This window comes from Aotus nancymaae, unplaced genomic scaffold (assembly GCF_030222135.1).
Source record: "Aotus nancymaae isolate 86718 unplaced genomic scaffold, 86718_ANA_hifiasm-v0.15.2.pri h1tg000008l, whole genome shotgun sequence".
NCBI lineage: Eukaryota > Metazoa > Chordata > Mammalia > Primates > Aotidae > Aotus > Aotus nancymaae.
The window spans coordinates 17,562,209-17,582,003 of record NW_026988419.1 but is presented as its reverse complement, the minus strand read 5'-3'; the positions used below and the strand labels follow the sequence as shown (position 1 = coordinate 17,582,003).

The window sequence follows — 19,795 nt, the reverse complement described above, 5'->3', positions numbered from 1 at the left end:
CTATCCCATCCACTAGATATAAGGCGCCTGTAGGTCCCTCAAGTTCAGTATGCCCAAAATCACTTTATTATCTGTTTTCTCCTTCCTGCTCCTTTCCAACCCCTCTTCATGCTATTACTCTACTTCAGTGAATGACACCTGATTTCTTGGGAGTCTTCCTTTTTTTTACCTTCTATGTCTAATTGGTTTGCCAAGTTGTATTACATTTACTTCAAATCTAACCCTTTCACTTAAGGTTAGTCTGATGGCTAATGGCATCGATTTTGTGGTCAAATTTGGAGCTAAACTCAAGCATTTCCCCTTAAAAGCAGTTGAAATTGGCAAGTTGCTCAGTGTCAAGTGGCAATAACAAATGCCTGCCTTCCAGGAAGTTGGATGGGAGAAAGGATGAGTACAGGATTAGTTCTTTCCCCTTACTATGTGTTTTAGACAAGGGCTCAAACTCTTGAGGCTTGGTTTGCTCATTCGTAAAAGGATGCTGATAATAGCTAACTGATAGGGCTGTTGCTTAACATTGTGACTAGCACATGGTAAGCATTAAGAAGAAGTGTTAGATCTTAATAGCATCGCCCACTGCCACCACTTTTATGTAGGCCTTCTCACTTTAGCCTGCCTCACTGAGATAACCTCTTCACTGATTTCCTTAATTTGTCTTACCCCTTTCTAATCCATGCTACTACCTGAGTGACTTTTTAAAAAACAAATCTGATCACATCTTGCTTAAAATTCTTAAAAGTAATGATTCTTAATTGTGCGTGAGAAAGAGTGCAGTGGACTCACTTGATACAAAAACTACGAACCCTCTTCCCAGAAAAATGCTCTAACATACTAAGTTTTGAACTTTGGATATAATTTCAGGTAGTTCACAGATTCCTTGATGTCATCTTTGGGCCCTGATTTAAAAAAAGCCCTTGCTTTAATGGCCTCCCATTATCCTCAGCATAAAGTCAAACTCTTTGACACAAATGAAGGAATCCAGATCAACAGAAAGAAAAGAGGCATCTATTCATAATCCAACTATCTAGAGAAAACCATTTTCTTTTTTAAAAAATAAATAAAAATGAACTTATTTTAAAAAATCATTTATCATTTTATAACACATCAATAACCAAGTAGAAAATAAAAAAATATATAAAAGCCTGGGCAACACAGTGAGACCCTGTCTCTAAAAAAATATAAAAATTAGCTGGGCATGATGGCACACACCTGTAGTCCCAGCTATTCTGGAGGCTGAGGCAGAAGGATCGTTTGAGCCCAGGGTTCAAGGCTGCAGTGAGCCATGATTACACCTGTGAATAGCCACTGCACTCCAGCCTGGGCAACACAGTGAGACTCCCATCTCAAAAAAAAAACAAAAAAGACAAGGAACTAATAATTAGGTTATACAGGATATACAAGGAACTCTTGCAAATCAAAAAATAATTTTTCAATTATTCCATGGACAAATGGGCAAAGATTATAAATAAGCAAATCATCGAAGCAGAAACTCAGCTGGCTTATAAGTGTATGAAGAAGTCTTCAATCTCAATTAGTAATCAGATAAATGTAAATCAAAGCAAAACAGGAAAACATTATACTGGCAAATATTTTTAAACATTAGGTGATACCAGTTGTGGTGAGAATATGGGAGGAAACAGGAACTTCTGTGTCCTGCTAAGGGGGAATGTAAACTGTTACAGTAGAACAGTAGACTCAACCACTGAACTGGTCACTAGGGAAAATGGTCTGTAAACATGGTGGATCCATATCATGGATTATACTGCAAGTAACAGCCATCAAAACCATCAATTATATGTAAATACAGCCACATGGACAGATCTCTAAGGTCACCATTGAAGGAAAATTAAGAAAAAGAATGAGATCTATAATAGTACAAAATCACCTTGTAATAAAAAGCACATACACAAAGCAGTACTGTGTAACTTATAAAGATATATACACATCTAAGATATATCGGTGGGTACAAGAGGGTAAGTCAGGTGCAGAGGGAGTGGAAAAATCACTATGAAGGGGAAAAGTAGTAAAATACAATGAGAAGGGCCTCGTGCAGCCCATATGTGATAATATGCTAAGAAGTGATTAGGAATTTTGAATGACTGAACTCCCTATACCTGAGGTTCCCCTTTAAAAAGCTCACCCTTCTTATAGAAGAAGCCAAGACAGTAAGTTACAATGATAGGAATTAAGCTACCAATGACAAAGTGCTCAGTCAACCTTCTGCCTTCTGTTGATAACACTAACCTGCCCTAATTATATCTAAAAAAAAATCTACTTTCATACACGTTTCACAACTTTTCAACATCCATGTACCTGGAAAGATAAGAAAATTAGTGTATCCTTCCATATGAGTCCTTTTGATTGATTCAGGCTGTGGTATAAGTTTCCTTTCAGTTATTCCAAGGAGAATCAGCTAACCAAGCAAAGCAGGTTCCAAAGGCAGGAAGCAGAAGGAATATGATGCTATGAAGCTACCTTTTTTTTTTTTTTTTTTAAGACTGGGTTTCACGATGTTGGTCAGGCTAGTCTTGAACTCCCAACCTCAGGTGATCCGTCCTCCTTGGCCTCCAAAGTGCTTGGATTACAGGCGTGAGCCACCACACCCGGCCCTGGAGCTACCTTTTCTGAACAGTCTCCTCTGCCGTTGTGGGGCCTTGGGGCCACCCTTCAGTGTAAGTGCTTGGCAACAAGTCTGCCGAGATAGGCGGGCTTGTCGCTTTTGTAGTCTTTCTTGGACAGCACTGGTCAGATCTACACAAGCCTCATTGATGCTGGCACGTTCATCACAGCAAAACAAGACATCACCTCCATTACTTCAACACTGGCTTCCCAGTACTTGGCCAGGTTAGCTTTCCCATGGGACTCATGAACTTGTGCCAGTAGAAGACCTGGACATAACTTCTTAACATCATCTGCCTGTATGTAGTGACCCCAAATACATGAGCTTCGTAACTCACTGCAATTACTCCACCACGCTTCCATGATTTGTACTGTACAACTGCACAAGGTTTATTCCTCAAATGAGGATTTTGCTGCTGCTCCACTTGAACAAAAAAAAAAACAGTCCATGTTCATGAGAGCAACCACATGTTCCTGTCCAGTAGCCATTTTTCAAGGTGACAAACACCTGGCCACACTGCCAACAGTGGGTGCTACAAATGCTGGGCTCGGTGCTCACTGTAGGGAAAATGGAAGGGCTCTTGAATATCTTCTTGCCTTTCTGGGAGCGGGCCAGAGAGTTTCGAGAGAGATTTATTTCCTGTGACAATGGAGGAGCAGAGAAGGGGTTGTAAAGAATCCTGCCCAGGCAGCCGTTCCCACAGTTCGGCAGGGATCAGCCGAAAGCAGTGTGCCCAGCAACGAAGCCACCAGACTGAGGACAGACAGCACGTGCACTGCCTAGAGAAAACCATTTTCTTTCCTCATGTTTTTTAATGCTCCTACTTAATGTATTTTCTAGCTTTATCTCTCATTTCTTCCCAGCTTACACCTTATGCTTTAGCCCAATACAACTATTTTCTATTCTCTGAAAGAGATAGGCTATCACAGTATTTTGTTAATTGTCTGTATATATACTTAACTTTTTAATTTGGCTGAAGGTGTTGATGGTGTGTTAATTTTTGTGTATTGGAGAGTTTAGGTTCTAGCTTAGTGGCAGATAGTATGTATTCAGTAAATATTAGGCTAAGTGAATTGCAAAATTTATACATATTTGTGAAAGAAAATGAGAAAAGGAGAAAGAACAAATTACCATAGTCTCACCATTTAAATGCAGCAACTGCTGACATTTATGTCTACTGTGATCTTGTGTGGATAAATTTCTACTTTTTTAGTGCCTTCATAGATAATTTAGGGAAGAGAGTCATTCCCCTTTCCCACTTCACATAGACATTACGAATTTAGTATATGCAAAATTCCTAATAATGCTATTAAATGATTTGGCCTGGAGAATGTTAACCATACTAAACTTTTACTATTTACTACATATGACTGGAGCTGCTTTTTACTTGCCTGGTACTGGAGAATTATATATATGCCTCTGTCCTTCCTTCCCTAGAACCTCGTTTTAAAGGGTTTAAGAAGTTCTTCATGTGATTCCATTTTATATTCCCACAAAGCTTAGCCTTTTATGTGTAATACTTAATACTACTATATAAGCTAATCTGTATTTTTGGAAGAGAATGGTTGCTGTACTGTTGGTGCTTTTCATTATAGTGTTTTCCTAAGGAGCAAACTGAAGCTCAGAGAGGTTAGTAGCTTACTCGACTCTAAACTCAAGGTAGATAAAAATTAATACATACTGAATGCCATCAAGAAGGTGTAACATTCCAGGACTAATCAGTGGCAAAATTGAGACTAGAATCCAGGTCTTTTGACTCCAGCTCTTTAGTAATTCAGTGTTGTTGGTTTGTCTCTTGGGAAGAACTGGCAAAGGTTAATTGAAATGACTGGCTGTGACCTTTTTTTAAAACAGACCCAACTTCTAATGGACTTTTATTCTACCTTGGATTTCTGCTTTTTTTCTTCCATTTTTGCCATGAAGGCTTTGCTTTTATTTTTTATTCTATTTGCAAGAAAAGAGTTCTCGGTGATTTATCCCTTGTAATATTTCCTGGTTCCCACCTTTCTGTCTTCTACTTAGCTCTTCTGTCCCTCTCAAAGGGAAAAAGTTTAGTGGTGAATGTGAAAGATGCCAGGTAGTGAAAGTTTTAATTCATGGATATATGGCTGTGATGATTACTTTAGTTCTTTTACCTGCCTGTAAGAGGAAATTCATTATTGAAATTGAGGAAGCTGGCCAGGCGCGGTGGCTCATCCCTGTAATCCCAGCACTTTGGGAGGCCGAGGTGGGTGGATCACGAGATCAAGAGATCGAGACCATCCTCCACAACATAGCGAAACTGCGTTTCTACTCAAAATATAAAAATTAGCTGGGTGTGGTGGCTTAGGCCTGTAGTCCCAGCTACTCTGGAGGCTGAAGCAGGAGAATCACTTGAACCCGGGAGGCAGAGGTTGCAGTGAGTGAAGATTGTGCTACTGCACTCTATCCTGATGACAGCACGAGACTCCGTCTCAAAAAAATAAAATTAAATTAAAAAAAAAAAGAAAAATTGAGGAAGCCCATGTATGTTTTATGTTTCTTTGCTTCATTTTATTTTTAAAATTTATTTTTGCTTCCTTTTTTTTTCTTTTTCTTTTCTTTCTTTTTCTTTTTTTTTTTTTTTTTGGAGCGGAATTTTGCTCTTGTTGCCCAGGCTAGAGTGCAATGGCACCATCTCGGGTCACCACAGCCTCTGCCTCCTGGGTTCAAGCGATTCTCCTGCCTCAACCTCCCAAGTAGCTGGGATTACAGGCATGCACCACCACGCCTGGCTAGTTTTGTATTTTTAGTAGAGATGGGGTTTCTCTATGTTGGTCAGGCGGTCTCCAACTCCCAACCTCAGGTGATCTGCCCGCCTCGGCCTCCCAGAGTGCTGGGATTACAGGCGTGAGCCACTGCGCCCGGCCTTTTGCTTCATTTTTAAGATAGCCTCTTTCAAGCCTCATTGTCTGAAGTTTGGGGCTTTGAGCAAAAAACTAACACATTTAGAAATACTAGTCTTTAAATCCTGAGAAATTTTAACTGTTCTCACCATAAAAAATGATAAGTAAAGGAAGTAATGCATATGATAATTAGCTTAGTTTAGCCATTTCACAATAAATGCATAGTTTGTACGTGACAAATATATACAATTTTTATTTGTCAAAATAAATGAATTTTTAAAAATTCTAGATCTTGATTGCTAATTTCTCTTATCAGTCAGCCATTTCTGATGGCTGCTTTTGCCCCAGATTGCATATTTCTCTGGGAGAAAAATCTTCATTTCTTTATATTCAGCAGCTTAAGGAAGATTACAGGCAGAGTCTTTGGATTTGATTTCCTTCTCTTTTGCAATTAACTTGACCTCCTCCTGACTTTAAGACAGGCTGTTAAAGCCAGCATGTTACTTGAGGCAAGATACTTGATATGCTTTTTCTTAGCACACAGATGCTATTGGACTGTTAGTGTATTGCACAAAACAGAATTAGGTTTATAAAAAATGAAATTGAAAGTTTTTGGGGAAGTTTTTTTTTATAGTTTAAGATTTCTGTAAGAGGGAAATCTCTTGCATAATTAATTAAGGGTTATCTAGTAAGTTTTGACAGTTGTAAACAGAAGCTTTTAAAGCTCTAACATACATGATGGAGAAAATGGGTTGTTAGACACAAAGGTCTTCTGTGTACATGGAAAGCTAATAGCTGTCAATTCTGAGACAGGAACTAGAAAATAATATCTCTAGAGTACATGGATTTCTTACTTACATGTTAAATTTCCATTACCTGTGCTTGCAGTTTCATCTTTTGCAAGGACTTTTTGATGTGATTGCTTAATTCTGATTCCCATTTTGCTGTGAGACAAACCCAGGGCTGCTTCAAGTTAGGCCCTTAGGAGCCCAGTGGTTGGGAAAGGGAGGCAGCTTGTTTGTAAAACAACTACATGCACCTGTTGTTTTTCTTGTCTTCTTCTTTTTGGTGCTTGGAAAATAAGTTTAAACTTTTCACAACAGACAGCAATTCTGGTTTTGTATTGTTTGTTTTATTTTAAGGGAATTTTTTTTTTCTTTTCCAGCCATGAAGATGGACCCACTGCTAAAAAATTAAAGACTGAGGAAGGGGGAGCCCACTTCAGCGTCTCCAGCCTGGCTGAAGGCAGTGTCACCTCTGTAAGCAAAGCTTTCCCAGTGTGCTTCCCCATTTGCCGAAAGGTTGGGGCTTGAGGGAGAGTGCATCAATTTTTGTTAGTCTGTTCTTACCACTTTCAAGTAAGATCATGATCACTTTCTCTGGTCCTTGCTCTGTATAAGCCATAAAGGCCCATTCCATACTTCTTCCTTTAAGTAATTATTGTTGTGAATTACCTACAGAATTCACTATATGACATAAAGTATATAGAGCTCTTTATAATCTATAGAACATGGAACATCTCAGTGTTGAGATTTTACTGTTGGCTTCATTTTGCAGCTTTTCAACTAGTCAAAATGATAGGATAAGTGGGGGTTAGTGATATGTCTTAATCTTCAAGTACATGCAATTTAAGTTAGTATAAATTTCCTGTTTTCTAACACACAACTTCAGAACAGGATTCACAAGTTTAGGATTTCCCCAAGCCAAGTATCCTTTGATACTTGAGATTTTTATTTAATTAAAAGTTTTTTTGGAACTTGAAAATACTACCTTATTTTATTTATCTATCTTTGTATCTATCTATCTATCTAGCTCAGCCAGGAGGAAGAATGTTTTATTTAATTTTAGAGATAGGATGTTGCTGTCACCTAGGCTGGAGTACACTGGGCTCAAGTGGTCCTCCTGCCTCAGCCTCCTGTGTAGCTAGGACTACAGGCACATGGCACCATGACCGGATATTTTTTGTAGAGGTGGGGGTCTCAGTATGTTACTCCTGGGCTCAAGCCGTCCTCCAGCTTCAGCCTCCCAAAGTGCTGGGGTTACAGACATGAGTCACTACACCCAGCCAAATAGCGCCTTCTTTTAAGCAGCATTAGTGTGAATCAACAGATCTTAAAAATTGGCCAAAAACTTTTTAGCAACATTTATTAGGAAGGATAGTCAGGGAATAAAGGGCATGCCTTTATTCTTACCTCAAACAGAAATTCATTCAAAAAATGAATGTGCGAAAAATGATTTAGATTTCATTTAGATATTTTATATAGAATAATAAAAGAAAAAGTCATGATCTTGTTCTGAGAGCTTTTCTGCTTCCTATACGTGAGCAAACTGGAATCTTTAGTGCATTTTGGAACCTCATTGTTTTCTTTCCTATGAGCTAAGTGGTTCTTAGGCCTGGTTAGGGTTGGGGCCAGCAGATTAAAAACATAGGTATAATCAGAAAATTCCAATATGGCAGAGTTTCATCTTTGAAACTTCCTCACCCAGCACTGCGGTACATCTTTATACATAATCTGTTTTTACTTTCTAAGGACATACTCAGCTTGGGTATGCTTGTATATATTCTACCAAAACTTTAGTGCCAAAGGGTCAGCAGTAGTTCACTAATGGGAAGTTTGGTGAATCAGGTATTAAGCTGTATTTCTCATGTCATCTTAGTGGGGCAAATATATTTGGAACTTACCCACACAGCAGAATCCTCCCCTTTCTAATTGGGTGGGTGACAGGATATACAGGCAGTCTGCGCTACAGAAAGCCCTCCAGCTGGGCTGGCTGGTGGCTTGAGTTGTAATACGTTTCTGAACCCTCTGGAAAGAGATCAGCTTGCATAAAGCAAAGTGAGTGAAAGCGTAGAGGGCAGCTAATTGACTAGTGGAATCTGTCCACCTTTCACAGAGACCTGGAAATGAAAATGAATAGAAAAGGCCTTCTCTTTGTCTTTTGTTTTATTTTATAAGAGCACACTTACTACATTCAGTCATCTTGTATTGCCTGGGGTGCTGCTAAAAAGAGAAATAACCTGTAAGTTTATTATCTGTTGGTATTTTCTAGGTTGGAAGTGTGAATCCTGCTGAAAACTTCCGTGTTCTAGTGAAACAGAAGAAAGCCAGCTTTGAGGAAGGTGAGTGGTTGGCTTTGCTTTTAAGAGAAGCTATTTAGTTAAGACAACTGATTTAAAGTCTAGGTTAAGAACTATAGCCTTTTGTTGTAGCACTTGAGCATTTTTCTTTACTGGCGGATTTGTGGTTGTCCCTTGTTAGGGAGGGAGCTCCACTGAGGCAACATTATGAGTACATGAAGGTGAACTCAGCACAGATTTTCCCAAAAAGGAACTAATTTGTAGGTCTCCCTATCAAAACCTTTGGGCCGAAACCTTGGAGCTTTTAGTTCCACTTCATTTAAGTATTTTGAGATTTTGTGAGTGAGCTAGGAGTAAAACACTTTTATGTCACACTTCCTATTTTCTTTCTTTCTTTTTTTTTTTTTGGAGACGGAGTTTTGCTCTTGTTATCCAGGCTGGAGTGCAATGGCACCATCTTGGCTCACTGCAACCTCCACCTCCTGGGCTCAAGCAATTCTCCTGCCTCAGCCTCCCGAGTAGCTGGGTTTATGGGCATGCACCACCACATCTGGCTAATTTTGTACTTTTAGTAGAGATGGGGTTTCACCATGTTGGTCGCTGGTCTTGAACTCCTGACCTCAGGTGATCTGCCCGCCTCGGCCTCCCAAAGTGCTGGAATTATAGGCATGAGCCACCACACCCGGCCACATCTCCCTATTTTCAGAGACACATAATTCTTGTTCCATTCCTAAGAGTTTGGGGCCCATTTATAGTAGACCCAGAAAGATCTTGATGCTGCCCCTAAATTTAATCCTCAAAATGGCTACATGGCCACTTTTCTTTATCAGATAGTACCTAGAATCTCATTAAGACTGTGGCTAATATAAAAATAGCTTCTAGGGCTGCACAGAGGGTCTGGGACTAACATTCATTCACTTGATTGCATTCAGGTTTCTGTTAATTTACCCTTTGAATGGTGGCAACTGGCAGTTGTTAATCCTGCAGGTTTATGTATATACTGTTACATTTATTATTGCTGCTCCAGGTCTGGCCTGTCTTCGAGCTGACTTCTGTGTATATGAGTGTTTATATTTGTTCATGTGTGTATAGAACTTTCTCTTCCAACATCTTGCTGAGGGTGGGGAAATGACTTTTTTTTTTTTTTTTAAGAGACAGGGTCTCACTCTGTCACCCAGGCCGGAGTGCAGTGGCAGGATCATAGTTCACTGTAACCTTGGACATCTGGGCTCAAGTAATCCTCCCTCCTCACCTCCTGAGTAGCCAGGACTTAAAGGTGTGTGTGTCACCATGCCTGGCTAATTTTAAAGTTTTTGTAAAGACAGGGTCTTACTCTGTTGCCCAGGCTGTTCTAGAACTCCTGGCCTCAAGTGATCCTCCCACCTCGGCCTCCCAAAGCTCTGGGATTACAGTGTAAGCCACCATGCCTGGCCAAAAATTACTTTTTTTTTTTCCTTTTTTTTTTTTTTGAGACAGTCTTGCTCTGTTGCCTAGGCTGGAGTACAGCCTTCACCCCAGGTTCAAGCATTCTCTTATCTTAGCCTCCTGAGTAGCTGAAACTACAGGCACGTGCCACTGCGCCTGGATAATTTTTGTATTTTTAGCAGAGATGGGGTTTTGTAATGTTGGCCAGGCTGGTCTTGAACTCCTGACCTCAAGTGGTTGCCCACCTTGGCCTCCCAAAGTGCTGGGAATACAGGCTTGAGCCACCATGCCTGGCCCAAAAATGAGGCTTAAATGCCTAGAAGCACTACTACCTGCAATAGGTCCAATAATGCACCTTACTACTTAGAGTCTAGGAATCCTGGCAAGATCCCCACATCTACTGTGCTGTTGCCCAGAGGCAAGCATAAGCAGCTGAGCTTCAGAGAGAGCTTACAGTCTACCAGGCTAATCCTGTTGGCAGGCAGCTAAGAATCTCCTGAGGAAGAACAGCTTCATTATCATAGTAATCTGCAGTCTTTTGAGATGGAGGCAGAACTTTTTGTCCTGCTAAGAGTTGCCATATAGGAGAAAAACTTTCAGTTTTAACACAAAACAAAACTTCACCAAAATAGAAGAAGGAGATCTAAAATTCTCAGTGACAGTTTTCTAGAAGGATTGGTGAAAACAGTACTTCAGAACTTATCTCCTTAATGTGTTGGAATGATCAAGGGACTTTCACAGTATCACACCTTGTGTCTGTTCAGCTGCATATTGTTACCGGGTGTTTGGAACGGGGCAGAGATGCTACTGCGACAAGTCAATGAACTCTATTGTCTATCAAGACTACTGTGTTTTTGAAGGAAAATTGAGACTTTCCTAGCTTTCAATTATATGTTATCAATTACCTCAGCCAGTCAAAGTCCAAGGTCCCCCATTTGGGTCAGTGTCCAAGTCCAAGGTCGACTCTGTGGTTGGTTTAGGCATGGTCTTTTCAGGGACTAAGTCTAGCTGTCATCACCATTATGTGGCAGCCACTAGTTTCATAACCCCTATGTGCAAGGCATTGTGCTAGCACTTTATTATGTTATTTTAATTACCCTGCATAGCAGGAGAAATGAAGAAAATATTATCGCTTTAACAGCTTTTGCCAGAATTTTCTGAGAGAATTGCTTTATTGGGGAAATAACTTTGATAAGTGCTAGGGTAGAGAATGAGTCTCCATCTCCAGACTTGGTTAGCCAGTACAGAGGCTCCAGAGGCAAGGGAAGCTCCTCAGCATCATAGAAGTAGAAAAACTGGATCTAGTTCAGAGAGGAGGGGCTGAGGAGAAAAAGGAAGAGGCAGGGAGACAAAGTGGGTAAATGTATGCACAGTCACAGCCTTTTACGAAAACATTCCAAACTAATGACCACAAATTACTGGGCATCAGTAAAACTCTGGAAATGCTACGTTTAAGTATTTGGGGAAACTGATGAAAAGTCAGTTTGGTGTCTGGCATTATTTCATGCAGAGCAGAGAAAGTACCTGAGCACACAGGAAGCCAGAGTCTGAAGAGACCAGGAGAGAGTCAGTTTCTGAAAATTTACTCACATCTGAGGAAAATATACCTTATCCCCGGCCATGGGATTGGGGATTCAAAGCAGTCTTGTGAAAATATCAAAGGCAGGTGGACCCTAGATAGCATATAAGTTACAATAAGTATTATCCCCATTTTACTAGTAGATAAACTGTAAAATTGGAGGAGATCCATTCTCCCCAAAGATCACATAGGAATTCAAACACATGTCTCTTTCAAATACTGGATTTTTTCCTTAGCTATAATGTTTCTTTTGATTCCTCCTTCCTTTCCTACACTTTTGAAAACAACATTTATAAGGTCATGTATCTGAAACCTTGTGCCTGTTGATAAGACTTTTGATGAATAGACTGTCCTTTTGTGTTGAATGTGACTTTGAGACCCAGCATGTTGCTAGTTATTTCAAAAAAGGATGACCCTTTCACCTCTGTCTAATTAAGACTTGGTAAATCAGAGCCTTCTGTTGATGTCACAAAACCAGACTCTCCACAGAGCAGTCAGAAAATGGGACTGCTTGTTAGCAACTAGTTCTCCTCATGGTTCTAACTTGGCTTCCCTTTTATCCCTTCTGCCTTTCTTGCCAGCTCAAGAACTTGTCTCTTTGTTGATGTCCTGTTCTTTGTTTTGGGCATCTTGTTTGTTTGTTCTCCCACTAGGGCATCTTTTTATAAGCCAAGATTCACTTCTCTTGTAGGCCCAAAGAATTCTTCCCTAGTAGTGATCTTTTAGAGAGATTTCTGTCCTGGGTGGGGAGACAGGAATCCCTTCCCCTTTACTCCAGTAAATTCATTTTTTAAAATTCAGTTGTCAAAAGTGTGATCAGCAATAGATAGTTGGTAAGATTGTTTGACCCTTAGGTAGAACTTGGCTGTTTTACCTATCATTATAAACTAAAATATGGGCATAGTTACTTCTTTCTCAGGCCTGATAGTAGCATAGTCAAACTGAGAATCTTGTGAATCTCTTCCCGACCTCAGCAGTTTATATATAGTGGGCAGCTACACATTTTCTTAACTTCTGGTTTTCAGTGTGAGGGAGGTATCTTGTTCTAAGCTTATAGGCAGAGGAGATAACCAATGCCCTGAACCCCAGGAAGCATGTTCTTTCTGGCTGCCCTTTTCTCAGTCCCTTCCTAAGTTGGGAAAGTCTCTTTCTTCCATTCTCGCTACCCATCACCATTCTGTCACCACAGTGTTAAAATATAAAACAATTTTTTTTTTTTTTTTGAGAGAGTGTCTCACTCTGTTGCCCAGACTGGAGTGCAGTAACATGATCACAGACTGCAGCCTCAGCCTCCTGAGCTCAAGTGATTCTCCCACCTCAGCACCCCCGACCCCAGGTAGCTGGAACTACAGGTGCACACTCCCACACCCGACTAATTTTTGTAGTTTTTGTAGAGATGAGGTTTCGCCATGTTACCCAGGCTGGTCTTGAATCCCTGAGCTCAAGCAATCCACCTGCCTTGGCCTCCCAAAGTGCTGGGATTACAGATGTGATCCACCGAGCCCAGCTCAGAAAACATTTTGACCACAACTCTATGTATAATAATCATCTATCAGTTGTGAAAGTAGTGTTGTTTCCCTGCATACACTATTCATAAGTGCATTATTGCCATCATCTGGGATTTGTTATCTGTAGTTTTGGGTTTCAGAGAGTCTCCAGAGGTTCTTCACATTGAGTTTATCCACTTGTTTGGACATCTTCCACCCAGGTAATCAACAGAGCTGCTAAGGAGGAATGCCACGATTTCCAATTCCTTGCCCTTTCCCGACTTAGGAAGAATGCTAAAATAGTCAAAAGATAGCAGGTTGGAGAAGGAGAAGCCACATTACTACTTTCCTCCAAACAATTTCTGTGTGATTATGTCTGAGTTTATAAATTCCCAGTGAGTATGGGAGATTATGTAAAATAGCTTGAATGTTCCTGGTGTGTCAAAAACAGCTTTTATGAGGGCCTTAAGAGCCAGAAAGGATGGATATATGGGGACAGATAAAAGGATGGAGTGTAACTTAACTTTATAATGAGACGATTCTCTCTTTCAGGGACCTTGTTTTTGCCACTGAGATTGTAGGTTCTGTATTAGACTTGTGTGTAGTGACAAGTTAGCAGAGCTCCATGCTACCAAATTGAATTCACATGAGTGTAACTGGTTTTAAAAAAAAAACTGTCAAAAGAAGACCTCCTAAGTAGAAACACTACAGACCCCAAACAGCTTTAACTTATGTGCAAGAGAGCAGTAATATGTACTTGTCCATTGGATTAGAAGGTGATCATTTCATTTTTTTTTTCCCTTTCACTTTGGATTACATCTCATCCTAGAGTCTTTTTCCTTTGTTCCTCAAACCTTCTTTAATCTCATTTATCAAAAACATCCTTTCTTTTTTTTTTTTGTCCTTTCATTTTTAAAAGATATTTTCTAAAATTCACTTTCCAAGCAATTTCAGCACTAGATAGAATATGGTACAATTAGTAATATGATATTTATCAAAGCCAAATAGTTTTTTTCAGTGTTGTTTTTGTATGGTATAGCACTATCACATTTGCTTGGCTATTTAGTTACATACATTATGTGATTTTCTGTCAGGAGTCAAGTCCTAAACAGTGAACCTTCGAGAATTGGGATCTAGAAGAAATCTCTCTCTTTCGTATGTGTGTGTTATTTTTTTAATTGGTCTGATTTATGTAATCTTGGGTATGAATTTTATAATCAATTATACTCTACCTAGATAAGAAGATAAAAACGTAGCCCTTGTCTACACAGCGCTGATAAATTTAAGAAAAATAAGCTCTGTCAAATACCTTGAGCATCTTAAAGGAAAGATACTAAATAAAAACGTCACTAAAATTTTAAACATCTTTAGCCCTATAGAAGTTTGCTTGTTGTTTTTTTCTAAAGAATTTGACATACTTTCTTAGTCCTTTCCCAAAATAGCATTGACACATATCTAGTCGTGAGAAAATTCATGATTAAGGATTCTAGAGGCTTAGTCTGTACTTCGTATTTTTATTATATATCTCACTTGTTTTTCAGTGAGGTTTTTCAGGTTTTCTTTTTGACTCATTTTAAATTGTTAAACCTCAGAACTTGATGATACAGTTCTGAAGTTTAACAATTTATTCCTCATTTATCAAGACAAGTGGTCTCATTGTAACACGAAAATCAGTCAGTTTAGAATTGTAGAGAATACCTGCTGAGAGGGTGTGTTATTATCCCATGTGGTAATTATGCACCATTGGCCTTTAAGGTGTTGTTTTTCTATGTGGGTGGACTGAGGCCCAGAGTAGTTAGGATGATTTTTCCCAGATTATTGCAAATACGTGGAAGATTCTGGATCAAATTCCAGAGAGCCAATTCTTGGCCTCTTGCAGCTTAAACCTTTTTACTGGTTATGTGTATTTCACTGGATGGCATAGCACCACCCTGAAGTTTACTTTTAATACAATGAAACTCAGTAGCCAAATAATTTAAATGAAATCATTGAAATAAAGATGAAAATAAAAAATAAAAAAACACATGACATAGAATTTAAAGACCATTACACACACATAATCATTTTAAGAATTTTCATTTTTCAGTGACTCTTCCTAAAAGGCTTTCATCTGTTACCCATCTTCTGAAATCCTTTTAAGTTCCTGTCCATTTATATTAGAATATCCCTAATCACAGGATATAGCTCTTGTAAAATGTAGCCTGGCTATCCTTTAAGAAAGAGAAATGTCTGGTAGTATAAAAATGAAAGTGTGTTTTCTGTAGTTAAGCTCTGTTAACTGAAAAAAAAAAAAAAACCAAAAGCAAGATCTATAAATTTAGAAAAAGAGAGCTTTATTTCTTGTAAAGGGTTACAGCCATCAAGGTGGAAATAGCAAAGGGGGAGTGGACCCTAGATAGCATAGAAGTTATATATTACCCCCTTTTTACTGATAGATAAACTAAAATTGAAGAAGATACATTTTTCCCAAAGATGACGTAGGAATTCAAACATCTCTCTTTCAAATACTGGATTTTTTGCCCATACTGTTTCTTTTGATTCCTAATGCCTTCCTTTCCTACACTTTTTAAATACAACATTATAGGGTCATGTATCTGAAACCTTGTGCCTATTGATAAGACTTTTGATGAAAGACTGGGAAAGGCTATTCCCAGTCTATTCAAAGGCTGGGAAACATGGCCTGTAGCCAAAGCCCTGAGACAGGACCATGAAGGAGGGTTTGGGGTAGGGGCATTATGTTGACCAGATTAGCTAAACATACATATTCAACAGATTACAGGAGGATCTATGAATATTCATGAAGGTGGTCCTGATGCATGAGTTTTAAACATGCATGTTATATAAGACCCATGTTCACCTTGTAGGGAAGACTTGACATTTAAATATTACAGGTAGACCCTGTACATCAAGAGGTCTTTTCAGGACGTGGCTCGCAAATGTGCAATCTTTATACAATCCACTAGAGCCAGTTCATGGTTGGTAATCTTCTTATCAAGAGAAAGTTAACGAAATCACTCTCTTGTCCAATCAAAGCTGTAGCTGTGGCTGGTAGAACCAGAGTTCACTAAGTCAGTATCTGGTAGAGCTTCAAATTATCTTAAAAACAATATTGCTTATCCCAAGGCCAGTGCTTGTTTAGCTGCTAAAGAAAAAAACCTGTGGCAGTTAGAACATAGTTTATTCTTTAAGTGTAGGGATTCATGACATAACCCCCACCTGGCATGGCCTTAGATCCTGTTTATAATTTGGTACCTTATTACTACAGAGTCTGTTCTCTCAGTCTTATGATATCCACTTTAACATTAATGCTGAAAGGTTGTGTTTAACCTGCAAAAAGGTGGGGGACAGGGTATAATGAGATGCACCTGACCCCTTGTCATGTCATTGCCAGAAACTCAGTTAAGGTTTTCTGGGGTCCCCTTTGTCAAGAGGGGTTTCATTTGGTCAGTGGAGAGCTCAGGATTTTTAGTTTACATTTCTCATTGAGCACCTGAATTTCTTCCTGAGAGCTTTAAAGAAAGTCTTTATGAAATAGATGACAGTTCCTGTTTTCTCATGCTACATAGGAAAGTTGCTTGCCTTAAATCTGCTGAGTAATTTTTCTTTTTATATTAAAAATGGAAAGGATAATTTTCCATCTGGCTGAAAATGTGGAACTCATGAAGGCTTTCTCAGCATCAGAACTAGATGAGCCCAGAGTCCATTCAAGCCTGAATTTATTATACTAAACCACTCCTGGTACCAAGCTTCTGTTTTAGTCCATTCCCACACTGCTATAAAGAATTACCTGAGACTGGGCAGTTTATGAAGAACAGAGGTTTAATTTACTCACAGCTGTGCAGACTTAACAGGAGGCATGACTGGAAGGCCTTAGGAAACTTAGAAGCATGGTGGAAGGGGAAACAAGCACATCCTACCATGGTGGAGCAGGAGAGAGCACGAAGAGGGGAGGGCCACACACTTAAACCACGAGATATGAAAAGAACTCACTGTCACAAGAACAGCAAGGAGGAGTCCTCCCCCATGATTCAGTCACATCCCACCAGGCTTCTCTAATTCCACATGAGATTTGAGTGGGGACATAAATTCAAACCATATCATTTCAGCTTGTGTTGATGACCTGGGCCATCAGTGCAACAAGGCAAGTGCTTACAGTTGGTTCTGATGGAAACACAGAACTCTTGGGTGCTTAGAAGAAAGGGCATCAAGCTTGGTGTTAAGAGTTCACTCTTGCAGTAAATGCTAGAGTATGATTTGTGAGGCAGAGAGCAGTTCAAGTACTTACTCATGGCAATTTCGTTCTATCCACCTCCTAGAAATTCTGCAGTTCTCCCTTCCATGGTAGATATTGTCATGCAGGGTATTGCACTTGGTTGTCCTTGAATGGGGCTGTCTTCAAGATTGCTCCTTAAGCCCAGATGGTTGAAAAAGGAAACTGATTTCAGATTGTGCTGATGCGCAAACTGCTTTAATCAGTGACTTAAAGTGACTGCTGGTAAACAGCAGAAGCTCTTAACCAATTAAGATGTTTAGGAAAGGATGTTTGACTTTTGTTAAAAAAAAGTCACTAATCAACTGAAATGTGTTAAGAGATGCCAAGAAACAGCTAGGAGTTCCACTTAAATGTAATAAAAGTGTTTGGGTCCTCCCCTTTCTAATTGCATGCCCAAGGCAAAAAATATGCTGACACAGAAAGAAGTGGCAAGTGTAATTTGGTACAGTTAGCCTGTCAGATCCATGCGTGTCTACATAAACTCTAGAATAATGTCATGCTTGCTTCTTTGGCCAGAAAAGGGAAGGGAATTTAATTCCTTTATAGAACAGTTTCAGCAGGGATGGAGAATATTACCAGCTTAGATGTCTTTGGAAATAGGAGAAAATTTAACTTGTTTTTAGAGGTTCCTTATGGACAGTTGGAGAAAAATCTTCAGTTAATAGTTATAATTAAAGGACCATTTTCATTTTCCTCTGTCAGATTAAACTACTGAAATCTGTAGTTATCTCTTCATGTCTCTCAGTGATCATGAGGTTCAACTGTAACGCTCAGGATAATAACTGTATTTCATTGGTTGCCATTGACATCAGGAGCCATTGCTCACATAAGAACTACTTTACAATTCCCTTGCCCTTGGAATCCAGTAGTGTTTTCCTGGGGCATTGAGGGTAAGTTATGCTGTCTAAGTTTTCATACTTAACTCTGTGATAGAAACATCTAGTTTCTCTCTTGTCTGTGATAAATCTCTACAAGTCTCTTAGATAAATTGTACTTATTAATTCTACTTTTTAAATAGGTTTATTGAAGTAAAATTTTCTGTAAAATATACTGGTAAGTATTATTTGATGAACTTTTGTAAATTATAAGAGTTGTAAAATTATCACAATTCAGTTTAAAGAACATTTCTCTCACACCCAAAAATTCCTGGGACCTGTTCATAGTTAATTTGGGTCTGGAGTGCACACCGGTGGTGGGGGTTGCCAGTTGATGCCGGCCTACGTGACATGTTCTGATAATCTCGAGTTATTGCCCTATCTGTTGAATGGTCTGGCACAATCTTGGGCTTGACCAGTTGTAATTTAGCTGCAGCCTTCAAGTAATCACTTGGTGGTGGAGCATTTTGTAAGTACCTGGATTCTCTCTGGAACTTCTGAGCAAACATAATTATGCAAGCTAGCAATGCAAGGGAGTATCTGGTGGAAAGGAGGAGAGTAAAGGTTATTTCATTACTAAAAAGTTAATGCAAAGGGCCTCAGAAGGAAAAAGGGCTTAAAAATAGAGGACTCGGATACACTCTTTGTTCTTTTCTAAAAATGTTTTAACTACTCTAGGTTATTTGCATTTCCCATGTAAACTTTAGCATCAGCTTTTCTCCTTCCTTCTTTCCTTCCTTCCTTTTTCTTTCTTTTCTTTTTTTTTTTTGAGACAGAGTCTCACTCTGTCACCTAAACTGGAGTACAGTGGTGTAATCGCAGCTCACTGCAACTTCTGCCTCCCAGGTTCAAGTGATTCTCGTGCCTCAGCCTCCCAAGTAGCTGGGATTACAAGTGCAAGCCACTACACCTGGCTAATTTTTATGTTTTTCTTAGTAGAGATGGGGTTTTACCATGTTGACTAGGCTGGTCTTGAACTCCTGACCTAAAGTGATCCACCTGCGTTGGCCTCCCAAAGTGCTGGGATTATAGGTGTGACCTGCTGCGCCCTGCCCAGTTTTTCAACTTACATGAAAAAGCCCACTGGTATGTTGATAGGGATTTCATTGAGTCTATAGAATAGTTAAGGGAAAGTTGCCGTTTTAATAATACTGAGTTTTCTTACCATGAATATGGAATAGTTATTCATTTATTTAAATCTATTTACTTTCCCTCTATAATGTTTTAATGGTTTTTAGTGTACAAGCTGTACACCTCTTTTATTAAATTTATTGCCAAGTGTTTTATTCTTTTTGATGATGTTATAAATGGAATTGTTTTTTAACTTTATTTTTGGATTGTTTGTTGCTGGTGTATAGAAATACAATTTTTTGGTTATTGATCTTATATCCTGCAATATTATTAAACTTATTAGTTTTTGCGTTTTTTAAAATATACTTCTTAGGATTCTCTACATACAGGATCGCGTTGTCTACAAATAAAGCTTTACTTCTTCCTTTATAACTCATAATGCTTTTCTTTTTTTTTTTTTCTTTTGATTATTGTACTGGCTGGAACTTCCAGCACAGTGTTGAAGAGAAATAAGAGTGAACATCC

General features: G+C 39.1%; 1 protein-coding gene across 1 annotated transcript in view; it reads left to right on the top strand.

Moving 5' to 3' along the window:
- XRCC5 (X-ray repair cross complementing 5) overlaps window positions 1–19,795 on the top strand; it is a 98,008-nt gene that overhangs the window by 44,341 nt on the left and 33,872 nt on the right. The window contains exons 15-16 of the mRNA XM_012445966.3: window positions 6,647–6,740; window positions 8,533–8,602. Of these exons, the coding sequence (XP_012301389.3) occupies window positions 6,647–6,740; window positions 8,533–8,602 (164 nt within the window). The remainder of the gene's footprint in view (window positions 1–6,646; window positions 6,741–8,532; window positions 8,603–19,795) is intronic.